Consider the following 20,544-nt stretch of genomic DNA (forward strand, 5'->3'; position numbering starts at 1 on the left):
ACACTGAGAGTTAAAAGCTCAATGTATCTAGTGAGCTCAGGATTGGGCTTCAAGGAAACCCTTTCAACTTTAAAGGCTTTGGCATTTGAGCAGTCCAAGACTAGATTTCACATTACACAGAGTAATTTGTAATAGATTAAGCATTCTGCTTGATAATTTGCAGCATTTAAAGTTAGCGTTTCCCTTTGAAATGATAATACAGAAAGCTCAGTTTGAAGGCTCAACAGGGCAGCTCTAAGCCATGCCTGAAGCACCAAATTGCACTTGTCATGTTACACCAAGACAAAGCATGTTGACAGGCATCTCTACCTTTTGACCTTGATATGACATCTTGACTCACAACTATGCAGATCTAAAATATAAACGACATTTTGTAATACAAGCACAGATGGAGAGAAATCTGTCCACTCTCTCCAAATAGTCGGCTCCTTTCCCTATAGTTGCCACTGACAAATTGTTGGAGCAGATGGCATTCAGCCTATTTAATATTGCAATTAAAAAAAAATACACCAATATTTATTTATTTACTTTATGCCAAAACTTGCCAATAGCTTCCTCTCAAAGACAGCACTTGGTCATTTCTAATGTCCATTTCAGTAGAGATCATAATTATAATCCTTTTTTTTCCATGCAAAAGAAAGAGGCAAAACAACTGAAATGGGACAACCAGTTCAAATGCAGCGTTCTGATCTTTTGACAGGCAGTGCCATCATTCCCAAATATGAACTTAAAGCTCTCATTTCAAAGTCAGAATTATTTCAGAATCTTTCTCCCAGCCATCTGACAAAATGAAATATGATAAAATAAAAAGTGGTCACTTCAAAAGGAAGGATATTTAACCCAGCGCGCGCGCGCACACACACACCATCAGAATGGTGCAAACTGGTTCAGATACATTACTAGATGTTCTGTATCCTATACTCCTAAATCATCTGCTGCCAGCTGCAAATATAAGATTATTCATCCTTTAAACATGGGTAGGGGGAAAAAGCCTTCTGTGGTGGAACGGGAAGCCCTTCTGCCCCACATTTATTATCTTTGGTCACTTCCACCATATCAAGGTTGAAGGCTACTCTGAGACACAGAACTAACCTCAACACCAACAGTTTCATCTAAACATACATGCAATAGATAGGAACATGTAGGCAGGCAAGGGAGACAAATCCAGGTGTGTTCAAATTGGACAAAAGGGAAGCCTCTCAACCAGGCAAAGAAAAAGCGGGTGGTTTACGATCCAAGCCTTGAAGGGAGAATGAAAAGTACTCTGTGGGGCTTTACCATCTCCTATAAACTGCAAAAAGAAAAGTTGGATGTTCAAGAGACAAACAAAACGTGTGTCAAGGTAACCCTGAATCAGGAAGGGACTTGTGATTTTAGGAATTGTTTGGGTACCAAAGCTCAGCTAGCTCTGTCTCTTAGAACTTCGGGTTTTATTTCAATGAGTGTCATTAGTTAAATGCTTTTTAACATCCTTGAGATTTTAGAATTGTTGCTTAGTGGCTGTAATTTCAGGTTCTCTGCACAGGCTCAGCAGTTTGTATGGTTAGTCCTTCTTTATGGATTTGGAATCTCTCATCTTATTTCTTCTTTGAACTATTTTCTGGGAGATCATTTTAATACGCTGCTTGTAATTTCAGCAATGCTATAGGAGTAATTTGTCCGATATTGTTCTCACAAGAGGCTGCTTAACATGGAGAGGAAAGTCGCACATCTTTTTTCTTTTCTTATTTTAAATAAAACTCAATTTTATTGTTTTGACTCCTACCGGAGTGGGGTTGGTTTTGTCCAGTACACTCGAGGTCACACTACAGTTACAGGAGGAAGCACAATACTTTTAAATTTATTTTCATAATTCATGTATTCCTTGATTTGTCAGAAGAGGCTGTGGATTAGTTTATGTTCTACCCTCTGATGTTAAGCAGGAGGGTATTCCCAACTGAGATAGCTTGTGGCAGCAAAAAATACTACAAAGCCACTGTGCCAAGGTCAAAATGAGTAAAGCTCAAATAATTTCTGGGGAAAAATAGTAGAGACTCTTCATCTTTCATCCTATGGGTCCGTCCCTGGCCATTATAATCACAAAGTCAGGCAAACTTTATTTTTCCTCTTCCCTCCATTAACCGTAGTTCACCTATCCAGACCTGGTTTTTAATCAAAATTTCAAGCTGGCTTCCAAACCTTGTTGTGTTATTAGTCCTATCTTCTTACAGGGCTGTCTCCAAAACATTGGGATTCTGATTGATGGGGATACAGTCCTTCACAAGGCCTTGTTCAAGGTAACCTGGGATCATGAGATGGCTATTTTAATTGGTTTTCACCTTGGCTGCTGTTTATGCATTTTATTTTGTTGCTGCTTTTGTTCTGAACAGCTATTAGCCTCTCAGTGATATGAGTTTAGCCATCTAAACTGCCTAAATAAATAAATATTTGGTTGCAGGGCTGTGATTCCATTTCCTGCCGAGGAAGAATTAAAAAAGAACAGCACAAATGCAGACGAAGTTACCAGAATATATCTCTAGTAGATGTGAAAGAACATTCTTCAATCCATATAACTGCAAGTGTAATCCATGGAATAAGGAACAATAATTGTACCTTCAACTCACAGTAACTGAGGTTTGATACATTGGTGAAAAATCCACTAATGAAAAGGTGAGAGGTAGGGAGCAACTGAGTGAAAACTGAATAGATAACAACTGCTAAATATGAATACTTAAGTATGAATACTAGAATCCCTATCTAAATTAGCAGATCATAGTTTGGATGATTTCCACGCATGCAATATGGAAATAATAAAACCTTAGTAGAGTTGCTGTCTCCATTTTCTCAGTTATATTCCTGTCTACAGTATCTAACTATTAATAGCAAATTGCATCACAAGCCCAGGCCATGCTATGGCTCAAAAGAATGTCAAGAAATCAATTAAAATGCTCTTAATACAGATTGGATGTGATTATAGTTATAACTATGACCTTTCAGGGTTAATGAGCCAGAAGCAAATCTACATCACTTCAAGATTAAATTCATATATTGTTTATTTTGTTTGGGTAAAATCTAGGCAAGTAGCAAAAAGCAAAGCGAGTGTGACAGGGAACTGAAAAGCAGCCTGGGCAAAGGATGATAAACAAAGTGAGAAAGTTTATTCTACGAATATGTTCAGATGCCTTGTCTGCAGTTTGAGAATATAGAATCTAAGTTCCAAAGTTTCACCTAAACAGCTGGACTACTCTGTTGGGAACACAGGCAACTTATCTTAGACTTTACAGACCCAGCTGCTCTTATTTTTCTGAGCAGCCAATGCAACCCAACCAACAGGGCTTTTGCTCTCCAAAATACCAGGTGATCAGTAAACCTGTCAAAGTCAATTTCTGTGCTGTTTAGAATAATTATAATTGGGGTAATGGAAATACTGTGTAGTGTGCATAAAGTTTAAAAAAATAAAGCAAAATGTAAGAAGTCGGGGTTGGGGCTAGGCGCAATAAGATTTTATTTAAGATTTAGACTTTGAGAATCTTCTGAGAACACAAAATGAACCTATCATCTTCCCATCGTCCTGTGCGCCCCCACAGGGAGGGCCTTCTCAGGGTACCGCCGGTTAATGAATGCCGGTGGGTTATTCCCAGGGGAAGGGCGTTCTCTGTGGGTGTGCCTGCCCTATGGAACCAACTACCCACAGAACTTAGGACTGCCCCCGACCTTCGCTCATTTCGCCGGGACCTGAAAACTTGGCTCTTTGATCTGTTTGGTCCAGACTGTGGGGTTGTTAATTTAACTGGGTTTTAGATTTACTCTTGGGGCTTGAATTTAATTTGTTTTAATTGATTTTAATTTTTGTATTTCATGGTTTTAACTGCCCTGTAAACTGCCCTGAGTCCTACGGGAATAGGGCGGTATACAAATTCAATAAAATAAATAAATAAATAAATAATAGCAACATCAGGAAAGGTGCCTGAGCAGCTTTGAAATTGATCCCTGGGGAAGCAGACTAGCGATGGGCAGCATAGTGTTCTGAGAAGGATACTATAAACATTTCAGGAAATATTATAAATGATAGAACCAGTGTTGGAAATTGTTAATGGAAGGTCACAGAAATCAGAAGACAAAAAGATGATGACAAGGCCAGGAAAAAGGTTTGCCTCATTGGCAACAGAAAAGGGACATTAAGTACAGAAATTTCTCTTCCAGGCTAAAAGTCCTCCAAGCCAAGAAAGGGAATTGGAGTGTTTGGTGGTGAAAAAGCAAAAGCACAGATTTGGTGAATAGAAGTCTGGAGGAATGGAGAGAATCTGGGTGATGTGAACATTCCAGAATATAAGGAAGGAAAAAATGTATTAGGAAAGGTGTTGCTTTTTACACCAAAAGTATAAATAAAAAAAACAATGGAAGTCTGGATTTTTCTACAGAATCATTGTAGAAGGCATTATCTGGCCACAAATATGAATTAGATCCGGGAATAAGTTAGTGCCCCTCTGATCAGAACTCTGAAGGTGATCTTGAATTATTGAAAGAAGTTTGAGGCTAACAATGGAGAACTGGGTGCAGTGCTGGAGGATTGCAATTGCATTCATGTAATCTCAGTACATTCGTGCTTAAAATATAACAAGACATTACATTTATTAAATAAACTAGTCATTGTGTGTTTATATAAACTACATTTATTAAATAACCTAAATAACTTACAATAGGATAATGAGTCTTTCAAGCGACTGGATTTAATTTTAAATGGTGGCTGTCAATCATTCTGATACAAACGTATGGTAAAGCCAAAAGGAAGTACTGATTGTAATACTATTCCAATAGAAGACAATGTATCTAACTCAGAGTTGAACTGTTGAGTTCATGCTGCTCTCTGAGCTTGGTTGTTTTCTTGTAGATGTTTCCTTACCAGGCTAGATAATATTATCAGTGTGAGGGAACATCAGGTTCACTGGCTATTTATACATAATTGTTTGCCCTATCAGTCTTCTAGGTTGGAAGCACCATGTCTTCAGATTCTATAGTAGTTGGAGACAAAAAAATAAGTATGTCTTCAAATCTTGCTTGGGAATATCCCCAAATCATCTGGTTAGTCATTGTGAGAAAAAAAATGTTGGGTCTTGTTCTGTTCCTGCAGAACAATTCTTATGTTTTTATGTTAATTTAGACAATATCAGACAATATCAAAGAAGATGGTAAATTTGACCTGGAACATGGAACAATGACATCAATAGAATATCCATAATATTCCACTAGCAATTTTCTGATACATTTATTTATAAATCTGAAGACACATCTTAACAGAAAGATGAATTATTTGTGCCTGTGTGTCTGTAATTGTGCATACCCAGACTTATCTCATTTTTGAATAAATATTTATTCTTTACTGGCTGAGCTGAGGATTTCCAGCTTGGTAAGAAATAGCTATATATTTTATTATAAACACTGATTCATCCAGTCTCCCTTTGTATTTCAGATCTGTTGTTTGGCTTACAGCTTCAGGAGGCCATAAAAAACTACAGATTATGATATAACACTTGGCAGGCAAGACACGAGTCTGCCATGATTAGAACTGTGACTACTGCAGCATGTTGCCTCTTAAGAAATGATTGACAGCACCTGCAATTTTGAATTGGATTATCAAACATCTGCTTCAAGAGCTATGTGTAAGGAGCAGGTAAGAAAGACAATGGAACAGTTGTACAGGACAGGGTGACTTTTGCAATGCACAATTTCTATTGAAATCAAGACTAGAAATGAGGGAAATCTATCTAAATTATATAGTTTTGTGCAATTCAATATTTTGCCAGTTGACGCTGAAGTAAGGCCTTCTATAATGGAATAAAACCTTCTAAAGCATTTAATAAAGTGCAAAACAGTTACATCACAGAGACTTCAGATCATTCTTTCATTGAATTATTAAGATCTTTTGACAAAGGGATAATTTGTGTAGGATTTCTTTTTTAAAAAATGCATTAAGGTCTTAGCTATAGGGATAGCATATCCAAACAGCAAAGCAAAACAAAACAAAACATGGAAACCACCTCAAAAATAGAAATATCCCATCCCATTTGCATGATGTCATGATAATACCTATTCATAGTCATTCATGGCCTAGTCACCTCCCTCCTCGACTATTGCAATGCGCTCTAAATGGGGTTACCCTTGAAAAGCATCCAGAAGCTCCAGTTAATAATAATAAATAATAATAAACCTTTATTGTCAAAGTACAACATGTGTACATTGAGATTAGCTGAGCCTCCCCCCGTGCTCTCTCCCCCCAACACACAGTGACAACAAACCCTCCATCCTACCACACCATGTGAAACAACTACACCACACACCGGCCTCCCAAGTCAATTCTGCATAAATTCACAGAGATTATATCCCATTTAAAAGCCTAACAGCCCACGGATAAAAGCTATTTTTCAGCCTGTTGGTACGGCTGGCTATACTCCTATATCTCCTACCGGATGGTAGGAGAGTAAAGAGATACCGTCCAGGGTGTGAGTCATCCCTGAGAATCTTCCTCACTCTTCCAAGGCAACGAGCCCTGGCGATGTCATCCAGTGGTGTCAGGGGACAGCCCACAATGTCTTGTGCTGTGCTCACTACCCTCTGTAATACTTTCCTGTCCGCGGCTGTCAGACCAGCATACCAAACCACAATACCATATGAGAGGACGCTCTCTATAGTAGACCGGTAAAAGAGGGTCATTAGCCATTGTTCTACCCTGTTCTTCTGCAAGACCCTAAGAAAGTGAAGCCTCTGTTGGGCCTTTCTAGCCACCTGGGTTGTGTTAACTTTCCAGGTCAGATCTTCACAGAGGTAGACTCCCAGAAATTTAAAGGAGGAAACTCTCTCCACACAGTCCTCCCCGATGTAAAGTGGGGCAGGTTCCTCCTTTTTTCTCCGGAAGTCTAACATCATCTCTTTCGTCTTGCCAATGTTTAGGTGCAAGTTGTTGTTACTACACCATATGGATAGTTTTTGTACCTTCGCCCTATATGCTATCTCATCCCCACCTGTAATAAGACCCACCACAGTTGTATCATCTGTGAACTTGATTATCGCAGTGGATGGGTCAGATGATACACAATGATACACAATCATAAGTGTATAAAGAGTACAGGTAGGGGCTAAGTGCAAAATGCAGTGGCCCACATGGTTTTGTGTTGACCTCGGTGTGAACATGTATCACCGCTCCTGCAGGAACTGTATTGGTTGCCAATTTACTTCCGAGTCCAATTCAAGGTGCTGGTTGTCACCTTTAAAGCCCTTCATGGCTTGGGACCAGGTTATGTGAGGGACCACCACTTGCCGGTCCCATCTACCCTACCCACTAGAATGGGGAGACAAGGAATGTTGCAGGTCCTGTTCCCTAAGGAGATATATCTGGTGGGAGAGTTGAAGTCCACAAGTCTTAAAGTTGGCAAGGTTGAGGACCCCTGTTGTAAACCATCATGTGTGAGTAGGCAGCAATATAAATTTTCTTAAAAAAAAACACCTCCTTGTCCACTCTAATTTCTGGTTGTCAAATATGTGTATGCATGTGTATGTATGGCCAAACAACTCTCAAAAGGTTGCCAGCTACCGATCCAATTTTCCCCCCTCCATTTTTATTACATGAGGATTTTCATGTAATTACTATTTTTACCTGATAGGTGCTCCTTTGGCTTGTGCTGGTCTCAGAAGTACAGTTATGGTTGTTGCTGTTTCATTGAGAGAGGCATCAATACCTTCATAGTCTGGTAATGTGGGAGCTGGATGAAAAAAAATGACATCGTTGATAAAAAATTATGCAGGTTTTCTACCAGCTTTTCACAGACAAAAAATTACTTGATGGCAACTAGTGAATCAAATTGCAAATCCTAGGGTTTAAGTTAAAAATATATTTAGTCATGACACTGAAAAATCGTAATATTGATTAGAATTTTCAAATTTTCTAAGCTTACTAAATGTAAAAATATTGATATTTCTTTGAATTATCTTAAATTTCTTCTGTGTGTGGAACCAATATGGAATCACTGGATTTCTTTTATGATGCTTCATACAATCAAGATTTGCTGCAGTTCACCAAGGATATAACACTCCCTTCTTTCCACATTTTTTTCATTCTATTTTTCAATCAGGGCAGTGAATGAAATTAAACTTTCTGTAGCTATAATTTGAAACTAACTTTGAAGCTGGTCAGGACAGAAAATAGCACTAATAGTTAATATTAGAAAAAAGAACTAGTAATGCCTTACAGCAATATAAATTAATCACTGAAACTGTGCTCTTCACCTCTTCATCCTTGGGAAATAATATCATCATCTAGATTTATATCACAGGACTTATAAAAATTGGCATGCATACTACAATAATTTTTCACTTTTGTTTTACATCCTTCTATCCCATGGGGCGTGGCAGCCAAGCAGTTAAGATGCTAGGCTTGTCAACCAGAAGGTTGGCAGTTTGAGACCAGGTACCACGAGTGCTGCGTAACAGACTGGGCGCCTGTTACTTGTCCCAGCTTCTGCCGACCTAGCAGTTCGAAAGCACATAAAAATGCAAGTAGAAAAATAGGGACCACTATGGTGGGAAGGTAACAGCGTTCCGTGTGCCTTTGGCGTCTAGTCATGCCGGCCACATGACCACGGAGACGTCCTCAGACAAGGGCTGGCTCTTCGGCTTTGAAACAGAGATGAGCACCAGCCCCTAGAGTTGGAAACGACTAGCACGGATGTGCGGGGGAACCTTTACCTTTACCTCATGATGGAGTGAGCTTCCATTACTTTTCCCTAGCTCCTGCTAACCTAGCAGTTTGAAAGCATGTAAATGCAAGTAGATAAATAGTTACCACTTCAGTGGGAAAGTAACAGCATTCCGTGAACCTCAGCATATAGTCACGCTGGCTATATGACCACAGAAGCGTCTATGGACAATGCTGGCTTCCTCAGCTAGGAAACAGAGATGAGCACCGTGATCTAGAGTCAGACATGACTGGCAGGGGAAACCTTTACCTTTACATTCTGTCCAGATTTTATGTAGGGCTATTTTGAACTGAGCAAGGAAACCACAATGAAATGTGGTAGTTTGGACAACAGGATACATGAAAACTGTAGTAGAATGTGATGTATTTTGTTGGGACATCTAATTCATTTGGGTTACATATGAAGGTAAAGTAGACCATTCAGGAGCCAGTCAAATCTTCAACCATTCAACTGAAATTGTTACTACTTTCTAAGCCTTGCCACAAATTGTGACAATAGCACAGTAAGTTGTCAACATTCTTAACATGACTGGAATTCTTACTACAGTCTCAAGAGGATTTTCGAAACTATATCCAGACTTTAAAAATAACCTGTTCCTCAGACTGTACACCCTGAACATCATCTTAGAGACTTTTTTTTGTACTAAAAAGGTAGTGGGTAGGGACTTGTTTGTAATAATGTACACTTAAATGTGGTTATAAGTTGTCAATGTTGAGAAATAGTGCGTTAGTGGCCCCAGACAATCCATTTACTATGAAAATGCCTGTAATTTTAGAAGCTTTTGCTTGTAATTTAAAGTAGTTACAAAATGAAATAGTTTCTTTCTCTCTCTCTCTAGATAAAAGCATGTCACATTTTAAAGAAAAAGTAACTATTTCTCATGAGAACAGATCAAATCAATTGGAATTTATTGATAACCAATATGTTAAAGATGTTGATGGAAATAAAGTTACTCAGAATGAATTGACCTCATTATGGAGCTTATTATGCAGAGATACTTTATGTGTTTTAATATTTCTTATGGTACTAAATAAGACCATTATCTTAAATTGTATATGAAAGGAAACCTGTCTGAATCAGAGCTTTACTGTCTTTTGTTTTCATTCACCAGAGGGATACAGCCCAATATTGGTTCAGTTTCTCACAACCAATACTTAAGCTACTAATTTATTATTGTCAGGACAAACTCAGGCTTTGACGTGGAGCAACAAGAAAAGCAGGAGACTTTCTCAGGGAGTCACAGAACACAAACTGTTTAATTGGGAACATTTGGCAGCAAGACAAAAGAGAAAAAAAACACCCTGTATCCAGCTGCTTTTTGATAACTGGATGTTGGTATCAAGAAATTCTCTAATCTGGAAACCAGACTATTCTTCTAAGAGAAGATAAGCTTGCAGTAAATTAGCAGAATTAAAACATTTTTTTTAAAAAAGAATTTCATGTTCTTCTATAGATCGGTATTTAAAAGATACAGACAAATTAAACTGATAGCTCTAAATGTGCTACAGGTCAGTAGAAGGACATGCCCAAATAAGTGCCACAGTGCAGAGCTGCCAAAAAGGCATAGGTGAGTTGAAGGGATAGGTGGGACACCAGCTGCAGTGCCCCTGCAGTTGCAAGTACTGCTCAGCCTAGTGGGGGACTGAGGCTTCCTGGTGCCTGGTAGCTTTGTGTCGTATTGCTGGGCCAGGCTGAGTTGGCTAAGACAGGGGTGCCCAACCTGTGGAACACGGCCTACTACTGGGCTGTTGCCCCTTGGCCACTAGGCCGCGTGAATGGCTGATCAGTGTGTGCCCTCCCCCATACTCATGCTAGTGCTGCCCTGAGCATCGCACTGGTGCTAGGCCTGCTCCCAGTGTTGCATGCGCACTTGCACTGCCCCTGTTTGCATCGCACACACGTGCATGTGGCCCAAGCTACCCCTTCCGTTCCCTCTGGGCCGACAACCTAGAAAGATTGTGGACCTCTGCTTTGAGGAATGGCTCCAGGTTTGAACCACAATGCAGCCCCCTTCAACTCATGCACAACCTGTGCTGGGCCTCCCACTCCTGTGTGGCTGCTCTGTGCTCTTACCTGTGGCTTCTCTGGTTAACAATCCATGATTCTTGGGTTATTGAGGGCAAACTGGAGTGCTGGAATTGTGGTCACTAAGTGGTGCAGTCTCTCACTACAACTGCATCACTTAGTGACAGAAATTCTGGTCGTAAGTCATGAACTAACTGTACCGTGTTCATTTTGCTCTATTCACTTCTAGTCACTTCAGATAACACCAAAGAAGAGGCCCAGAATATATAACTAAACTAATAATAAACTGTATGACCATAGTTATTTGCGTCAGTTTTATATGTAGAAAGTCCTTGTGGATTAGAGACTTAAGATGGGTCCTTGCGGTTGGAGCCATCAGAGTATTTCTGCAATCATAGGATCTCAATGGTCACACGATTGCCATTTGCGACTTTCACTGCCTGCTTCTAACAAGCAGAGTTAACGAGGAAGGCAGCAGGAGGCTGCAAATGGCAATCATGTGACCATAGGATGCTGCAACTGCATGGCATTTGCCTAATGACAACCTACTGGACTGCTGCCACTGCCATCCTAAATTGTCACATCTCACTTTGTGACCGTGTTGCTTAGTGACAAGGTTGCTGGTCCCAATTACTGTCTGTATGTGCAGGACAAGTTTAACTTATTTGTTCGCAAAGATTGCTAGCAGACTGCAGTATGGTATATAAAAATGATTAAAATAGTGCATTTTCTAAAAATTGGAGAACTATCAGTTTCATTTATGCATAACATTTTTTTTGAATATTGGTTTTAATGAACCAATTAATGGGAGATTTTTTAATGGGAGATTTTTGTTTTGTTCTGTATTTTAATCTTTGCATGCCACCCAGAGTCACCTTCATCAGATGGGGGCCACATAAATTAGTTAAAAACTAATCAAACCAAAGCAGACTAGCACCAATTCCCACAATTCCTTCAATGTAAAGAATACTAGGCTGCATTCTAATATATAACATAGCAAAAATAAATACACGTAACTGCATAGTTGATTTTAGCCAACCATTTGCCAGGTTTCATGACAATCTTGATAATTCAGTATGAATTTTAAACAGTCTATATACCATCCATAAATACACATAGCCTTCTTTCTTGGTGCCTTTTTGTCATTACCCACTTACTATATTCATGTTTGCAGCCACTACTGTGTATGCCTTTGATGTCTTCCTTATATGGAAATGGCACTGGTTTCAATTGAAGAAAGGAGATTTAATATGATAAAGTTTACAACTTTTCCATGTTTGTCCTTACCTGAAATATTGGTAGTTACATTGATGGCTGTAGCTGGTCCAAAACCTTTGACAGTGCTGGCTCTTATATAAAACTGATAGGTAGTCCCGGGATGTAGATAGGGGAAAACATGGTGTGTACTGTTCCATAATTTCGACACAGTTTGAGGTGGCCCAGCCACTGGAACTGCAGGATCAAAGGATCGTATACTGGTGTAACTGACCTGTGGAAATTATGTCAAGTGTTTAGTGGAACTCCAAGCCTTGTTAGCACATTGCTGTGAATTAGTTCCCAAGTTTTCTTCAAATAATGTTTCACTTTAGTCTTTGAATTTCCCATTTTCTTTGAATTCCTGTAGTGACATATAAGTATAGTATTACTCAGGGCTTTTTTTCTCATAGAACGCTCAGAACGGAGTTCCGGCACCTTTTTTGGATGGAACCTTGTAGGGTAGGCAAGGCGGGTTGTATGATGTGTGTGAGTTCCGGCACCTTTCCCCCCCCCCCCAAAAAAAAAAAGCACTGGTACTGATCCGTAGGACTACAAAATATGACTGGTGGGCCACAAATTATACAAACAGCTGTGATTTGTACAATGCTAAACAGGTTTATTTGTGTGTTTGTTTGTTTATTTATTTATTTTGTAGCATATTACCACATCTCCTCTTTTCTTTCTAATTAACTTATGCGTACGGAAGCTGTGTGATGATATTTGCTTATTCAAGTGTTTATGCTGAATATACAGTGCATAAACTGAACTCTTCCTATAAGTGTTTTTATTGAAGAACCAACAATTAAAAGTACCCATTAAAATACAACAAAAACTAAATCATTGGAATATATGATTGAGGCATTTAAGTGCTTCTAACAGATATTTAGTTTAACGAGAAATGTGGTATTGACAAGACTTCCTATTTCTAAAAAATAAATTGGATGCCAAATTATTTTCCCCTTCATTCCACAAGGGCTCATTTGTCAAATATATGATTTTTTTAAATAAAAAAATCAGTATTTGCATTTCAAATTTCCAGGAGAGAAAACCTTGAAGTCTAGAAATGTCTCATATCTATTAATAATTCTCACATATATTATCTGTAGCCTTCATTGGACAGGGTTCCATTAAATCATGATTTTTGAAGGCTATATATTAATGCTACCAGATCTAAGTTGCATATTTAAGTCCTAGATTTTGTCATCTATTACAAGCTCACTGGCAATGTATTGGCGAAGACAAGACTTCATTATTACGCAATTTTAGCCTGTATTTTTCATTTTTATTCTAAGAGTTCTATCCACTCTGTGACTGAAGCAAAAGATCATTAGCAGTATATGCTAATTTAAGGATTAATTTACAGATTTATCATTGGGTAGGATGTGTGGTGTGTTGACAGTGATATGCTGTTCCTTAAATTGAAAAATGGGCAACAATATTATTATTATTATTATTATTATTATTATTATTATTATTATTATTATTATTATTATTATTATTATTATTATTATTATTATTATTATTATTATTATTATTACTATTAGACCTTGGAGGTCTTCTATTCCAACCCCCCACTCAGGCAGGAAACCCTATACCATTTCAGACAAATGGCTGTCCAGTCTCTTAAAAACTTCCAGTGTTGGAGCATTCACAGCTTCTGGAGGCAGGTTGTTCCACTGGTTAATTGTTCTAACTGCCAGGAAGTTTCTCCGTAGTTCTAGTTTGCTTCTCTCCTTGACTAGTTTCCATCTGTTGCTTCTTGTCCTGCTTTCAGGTGCTTTGGAGAATAGCTTGACTCCCTCTTCTTTGTGGCAACCCCTGAGATATTGGAACACTGCTATCATGTCACCCCTCACCCTTCTCTTCATTAAACTAGACATACCCAATTCCTTATATGTTTATGTGGCCCCAATACTTTCATATGGTTTAATACATTCATGTAGAGGTAAGGATACATGCAGAGACAAGGATACATCATAACACAATTCTCTTCCACCCTTTGTACCTCAAAGTAACATAGATTGAGTCACTTGACAGTGAGATCGGCAGCATATAAATTTAATAAATATGTTTTCTGAACAGGAGAGACTGCCCATGTGCCTTTCTGAGTTGATATGCTCCAAAATGCTGGGTTTTAAAACACTTTTAACAGTATGGAAATGGTTTCTACCATATGTTGTTTAGCTGCAGGCTGATCAGTGAGCGGTGAGACAACCCCACAAGGCAGCCAGAGACTCTATGAAGTAACAGCTCACTTACCACAAATAGACTGAAAATAAGGTGCTACCATAGCTTTTTAAAATTTCTATAATTCTTCATTGCTTTTCTGATATCCTGGGATCAATTTAGAATATTTAGAGTGCTTCTGATCAGAGATATATTTAAAACCAATACACACAGTATAACAATGCATTCTGATTAAGCAGATGATCTACTGATCTATTAAGATCCTGATGATTGAAAAAAAAGAAAGAAAAGCCTTGGGGATCTCATAGCCTATATCCAGAATCCAGATAAAAATGCCATCTCTAGTTTATTTTTCTTTTTTCCCCCCAAAAAATAAACTCGTAGTTTTTTGCCTGATTAAGCAAAAAATAATAATTTATTTAGCTCTTTGAATAACTTTGTTCTTATTTATGGTTTATATTATATTTGTTGTAAGTGCTCAGAGTCATTTAGGTGAGATGGCAGGGTAGAAATATGATCAATGAAAATAAATGAATAAATAAATGTTATTACTACCTCATATTGGGTGATGATACCATTTGGGTCCATTGGTTCTTTCCAATTTAAGAAGATCTTGTCTTCAAAGGGAGTTCCTTTTAATGATTTTGTAGGTACAGGGCCAGGCACTGCAAAAATAAAATTAATAGTATACAATATTACAGTTCATTTATTTATATTCTGCATGCTCCTAGTTTAACTAGCCTGTGGCTGCCGAATACTGCATTAAATATATTTGTTTATGTATGAGAATAACAGCCAAGAAAATAAATTTTAAATTATTCTGTATTTCAGTTCTATAAGGCATCTATTAAAACACCTCACAGCTCTTTCCGATTATCAATATATAATCTCAGAAGAACTGTACATTCAAAAACATTGAGATGGGCCACAATTTGCTTTTATTTAAAAACCTAAATCTATATTCAAATAGCTTTTTAAATTATTTTTTCTTGTGCTTTAATTTAAGGTACACAAATTCACATACAACATTTCCTACAGGTTTTCAAAACATGTAGCAATTTTATAGAAGCAAAAAATGAGTTAGTGGATAACAGAAAAAATTATGCAGTATGCCTGCAGCATTAAGAAATGTCAGGAAGTCCTTTACTGGCATCAGATTTATTTCAGATTGCGTGAAAGTAAAACTAACGATGTAATTTGATAAATTAAAAATAAATTCACAATGTAAAGCTATCATGGATACACAGATGAAATTTAGAACTCTCATCTTTTGTGAAATGCATCCATCCATAAGTCCATTTCAGACTGCTGTTCTTTGCCTCCCAAAGCTGACAAAAATATCACCTCAGATCAATTATGTGATGTGCCTCTGATGTGCCTTGACAGTCCTTCTGGGCTGTACTGTGGCTCTTGTTGAACTCCTGCAGGTATTCATTTGCTTTCTATGGGAACGCTATTTGTTTCTCTTTACTACAATTCAAAGGAAACTTGGATTTCAAGGCATATATTTTGGCCCAAGTTGGTAGATTTCTTTCGACCCCTGCTTTTGATCAATAACTGCACTGTAATATACCTAGTAAATTAATACAGTTATATTATATGCAAAGTTGGATAATTTGTTACAAATTTAGCCACCAAGGCTGCACATTCAGGACTTTGGGGCTGGGTATAAAATCAAAGGATTGGGAATCATCACTGTGCAGTGAGAATGAAATTAGAATCCAGCAGAGAAGCAAAAACTGGTTATCATGCAAATTAACTTGAAATCCATCTTCACAGCCAATCACATTTGTGGTTCCATGGCCTTGCTGGTGTTAATTGCACTGCATTAAGAAAAAGTAACTTGAAAAATTCCACTACAGATAGTCCTTGACTTATTGACAATTGAGCCAGAAATTTCTGTCGCTAAGCGAGACAGTTAAGTGAGTTTTGCCCCCTTTTACAAACTTTGCCACAGTTGTTAAGTGAATCACTGCAGTTGTTAAGTTTGTATCATGGTTGTTAAGTGAATCTGGCTTTCCCATTGACTTTGTTTGTCAGAAGGTCACAAAAGGTGATCACATGAGAACCGGAACACATGACCATGGCAATAGTGCAACAGTCATAAGTATGAAAAACGTTCATACATCACTTTTTTCACTGCCACCATTAAACCTAGAGCAATAAACAAGAATAGAATGAGGAAATGGGGACAGTTGGGGATGCACATATATTGAACACAGATTTAAGGCACAACTCATATTGTTACTTAGAATGCTTTTGAGAATGCAGGTCTAGAAGTGGGGAATGCTTGTTTTTGTTTCTTTTAGTTTAGGTCAGTGTTTTACAAGCTTGGCAACTTTAAGACATGTGGCCTTCAAATCCCAGAATTCCCCAGTCAGCATTGGTTGAGGCTACACTGGAATATCTGCTGAGCTGCAGAAAAATGGCCAGGAAAAATGTAAACAAACAATAAAGCCAGTGGGAAATGAAACTTGACTCCTCTGAATGAGACTTGGCTTATACCCAAACTGCTCATTTCTGCTTTTATAAAACTGAATAAAAGAGAAAGATCTGCAAATTATGTGGTCTTGTCTTGTCTCCATCAGATTTTGAACTAGTATTTGTGCATCTTCTGTGACAATACAGCCTCAGTTCTCCGTCTCCTCTACTGAAGAGTCATTATTTTATACATCTGGGTTCAACTACAGCAAATTATTCACAGAAATACGCTAGATGAAAGTATGAGGCTGTCAGAAGAGCATTTGAAAACCCAGTGTGCAAATATATGAAGTTCCACATTTGTATTACAAAATTTGTAGGTATATAAATCAGAGGTTTTTAAGTAGCTGGAGTTGGCAATGCTAGGACTGCAGATCATTTATGTACTTCCCCATATTTCCACATTTCTTCATATGAATATGGGGAAAAGAATTTGCAGCTGGCTCATATTCTATCTTTTGACATTCAAATATTTTGGTAGTGAAAATAAAAAGGATGGAAAACAGCACAACAGTACAAGGTAGATGCACCTTTGTTTACTATAAGCTGTGAGGCACAAATAATAGATACAGATAGGTAAATGCAAACTAGCCTCAAGCCACAAAGTACATTAAGAGAAAAGAAATTGGAAGAATGCAGACACATAATTTTAAAGATATTTTGATCCTGCACCCAGGAGATTAACTGAGAGCTAGCATAGTATATGGTTAAACTGCTGGATTAGGTGAACAGAGAACCATTTCTGGCCTTCCCTTAGGCACAGTAGCCAATTGTGTTTCTTTGGGCCAGTCATTCTCTCTCTCTCTGTCAGACTCTGTGACAAACCGGCTGAAAAACAAAGCCCTTCATTGCATCGTGCATCAATAGTTTTACTGTGACAACTAGGTGAGCACAATGTGAAACAAATGGACCCTATATAAGCAGGATAAATGCTACGAACAACCCAGGAGATGAACTATCAGATGCATTCATCTTTATACATATATAAAAAAACCAGAGTTCACAAACAAGTCTGTCCATTGTCAAACTTCTCAGGTATCAACAATCTAAGGACTTGAACCACGCCTGCCATTCATCTCATGTACAAAATGAATGGTTTATAGTTTTGAAGCAACTGTTTCTGTTTTACATTGCTTAGCTTATTCATGCTTTTGATTTTTTTTAATCAATCTCTGCTCATAGATGTTTTGGAAAGGACACATTTGATTGCACTTTAGGCATGCAATGAGTTCAAATCCTCCATCATCCCTCACTCACACAGACACAAACGTCCCTCTATAATCAAGGAAAGAGTAGGTGTTTTAGTTTCATTTCTCAATAATGTTCCACTTGCTCTGCCTGAGGAAGTCACTGAAAGTCAACCATACCTACAGAAGAACAGGGGAATCAGTTGCAATGTTCATCATTCCCCACTGCTACTGATTATTTGTTTTGATCAGTTTGGGAGCTGGGAAATTATTAGCATGTTACTTCCTCCATGAAATTCAGTGACTTTAAAAACACTACATACCGTATTTTTCCATGTATAAGATGATATTTTTTTCCCTACAAACACCCTGTTCAAAAATCAGGTGCGTCTTATACAAGTGCAGCATCTTATACATGGAAAAATAATGCTAACCTACGCAGCCCAGGGCATGCCTACATGTGTGGGTTCTTTATATCCCGCTGCCATGACGCCAGGTGCAGGTGTCAAGTCCCTGTGGCCTTGCCACTAACGGGAGGGGGGAGGGGACAAGATCGTCGGATGGCTGTGTCTGGAGGCAGCGGATGGGACCAGCAGCATGGATGGCAACAACAGTCCTTCCCCTCCCTCATACCTGTATGCTGGCCAGGGACCCTGTGGAACGCAGCTGCAAGGCTGTCTTGCTCGATAATAGCAGCAGGCCAAACTTCTGGATTTGCCAGCTCAGCTGTTTGGTGCTCTGCCAAACAGCTGATCGGTGTGGACAAACGGCAGGGGGTTTAAAACCTGCCTTCACTTCCCTTGCCTTGCTGTCATGCCAGTGCTCATGCTGGTTTGTTTACCAGGGTCAGAAGGCTGCTGCTGTGAGCTGACTATGCATGCTCATCATGCCAGATGCTGGTTAAGGGGGTGGGGGTGGTGCCCACTGGGAGGCATCTATTTAGAGAACTGGGAGGTGGTTGCTCCCAGTGCTGACTTTGTTTGCTGTAAGCTTGGAACTCGCATGCCAGAGCGTCTTATACAAGGGTGCGTCTTATACTCGGGAAAATATGGTATCCAGCAGGCTTGGCACAGGGAGGGGGATGGTTCCATGTGAGCGGCTGGCACACATGCACATCTGAGCACAGCTCCATTTGTGTGAATGTGCCCTCATCTGCTGCTTATGCAGCCCGGTTCTGAATGGGCCGCGGCCCGATAGTGGGCCACAGCTTGAGAGTTGGGGACCCCTGCTATATATGACGACACGTGAAATAAACCAAAAGTGACCCAAGTGGAAGTATGTTTCTGAGTATATTTCAGTGGCTTATCTCAGAACAACGGTCTACTTTGTCCCAGTTGAATGACTGTCACTCACTTTTAGTTAATAAAAGCAAAATAGTGCTTTCTGGGGATTATGAAATTCTTTTATGATACTTTATTATTAATATAAAACCACTTTATTGGGAAATTTTATTGAAGTACGCCATTCCAGTTAAAAATAAAAGCCCTTCCCAGTTCAGATCAGAATAATCTGATAGTGATTATTATTATCTGATAGTGATAGTGGCCAGCCAGAAATCCAGAGAAAAGGAGAATATGAGTCACTGGGACACTCTGGTTCTTTTCCCCCAAATAATTGATAATGATAAACATGCTGCTGTATTGATGCAGGATGTAGCTCTTAGCTATCAGTCAATACTGACTACTGGCAATATTTCTGATGTTGTCTAGCTTGCTTTAATCTCATAAACTGTGACTGTTGCTTCACAAAGCCATACACTTAATGGATCATGAACACTGAAATACATATGAAAGTTACTTTAATTTTTTTTTAATTTCAGTCCAGATTTACAAATTATATACGCTCACCTGTCCATATTTTCTATCCCTCTGGCTTACCTGTATACCATATCAAATCATTATGGGTGCGATCAATAATTTTATAAGTTTCCAGTCAGACAAACTATATTTTAGAGTTGCTTTCTTTTCTGTTATGTTAAGATTTCTAGGTAGTTTTAGCTTCTGGAAGTTGTATACTGAACCAGACATTGCTATAAATCATAATCAATGCATTTCACAGTTTACTTCTGGTTTTCAACTTTTCAAATCCCGATTTGTCTCTCTGGACACTACATTAACTTTAGTTGAAATCCCTTGATGTTTCTGGAATTTATTTCAAGAAAGCATTTCTACAGCCCTTCTCTGCTGATGTTAATAAGATATTCTGGTTAGGTTTTCACAGAGGTATATAATGCGAAAATCTGTGTACAACAGTTTTAATATGCATATTTGCAATGTGAATATGCAGTTAGTTACAAATCAACTATATGCAATTAAGTTACTTTCATATATTATCATTTCCATCTAATTAGGAATGTTTAATTTTGTTTTAATTTGCTTGAAATTAAGATTCATAAAGATTATCACTAATGAGCTTTGTAAACATTTAAAGCATCCTTTATTTTTCCTCAACTATGATAAATAAAGCTATATTGTAAGCAGAATTAAATGAAGATTATTTTAAGTCAGCAATCTCATTGCTTGCAGTTATAATTATTGAGGTAGTAGAATAGCATAAAAATATATGCAGGTAGCCTCATTTAACAATCACTCCTGTGGCCATTCAAAGTTACAGGAGTGCAGAATGAGGAGACTCACAACTACTCCTTGAAGTTGTGGCTTTCACAGCATTCCTGGAGT

The 20,544-nt window shown here is 38.4% G+C and overlaps 1 protein-coding gene across 2 annotated transcripts in view; it reads right to left on the reverse strand.

Moving 5' to 3' along the window:
- PTPRK (protein tyrosine phosphatase receptor type K) overlaps window positions 1-20,544 on the reverse strand; it is a 406,781-nt gene that overhangs the window by 82,835 nt on the left and 303,402 nt on the right. For both annotated transcript variants that reach the window (XM_081312601.1, XM_081312600.1), the window contains exons 9-11: window positions 14,754-14,863; window positions 12,042-12,243; window positions 7,631-7,736 (exon numbers count right to left, since the gene is read on the reverse strand). In XM_081312601.1, the coding sequence (XP_081168727.1) occupies window positions 7,631-7,736; window positions 12,042-12,243; window positions 14,754-14,863 (418 nt within the window). The remainder of the gene's footprint in view (window positions 1-7,630; window positions 7,737-12,041; window positions 12,244-14,753; window positions 14,864-20,544) is intronic.

Source organism: Vipera berus (assembly GCF_964194415.1).
Source record: "Vipera berus genome assembly, chromosome: 1".
Lineage (NCBI taxonomy): Eukaryota > Metazoa > Chordata > Lepidosauria > Squamata > Viperidae > Vipera > Vipera berus.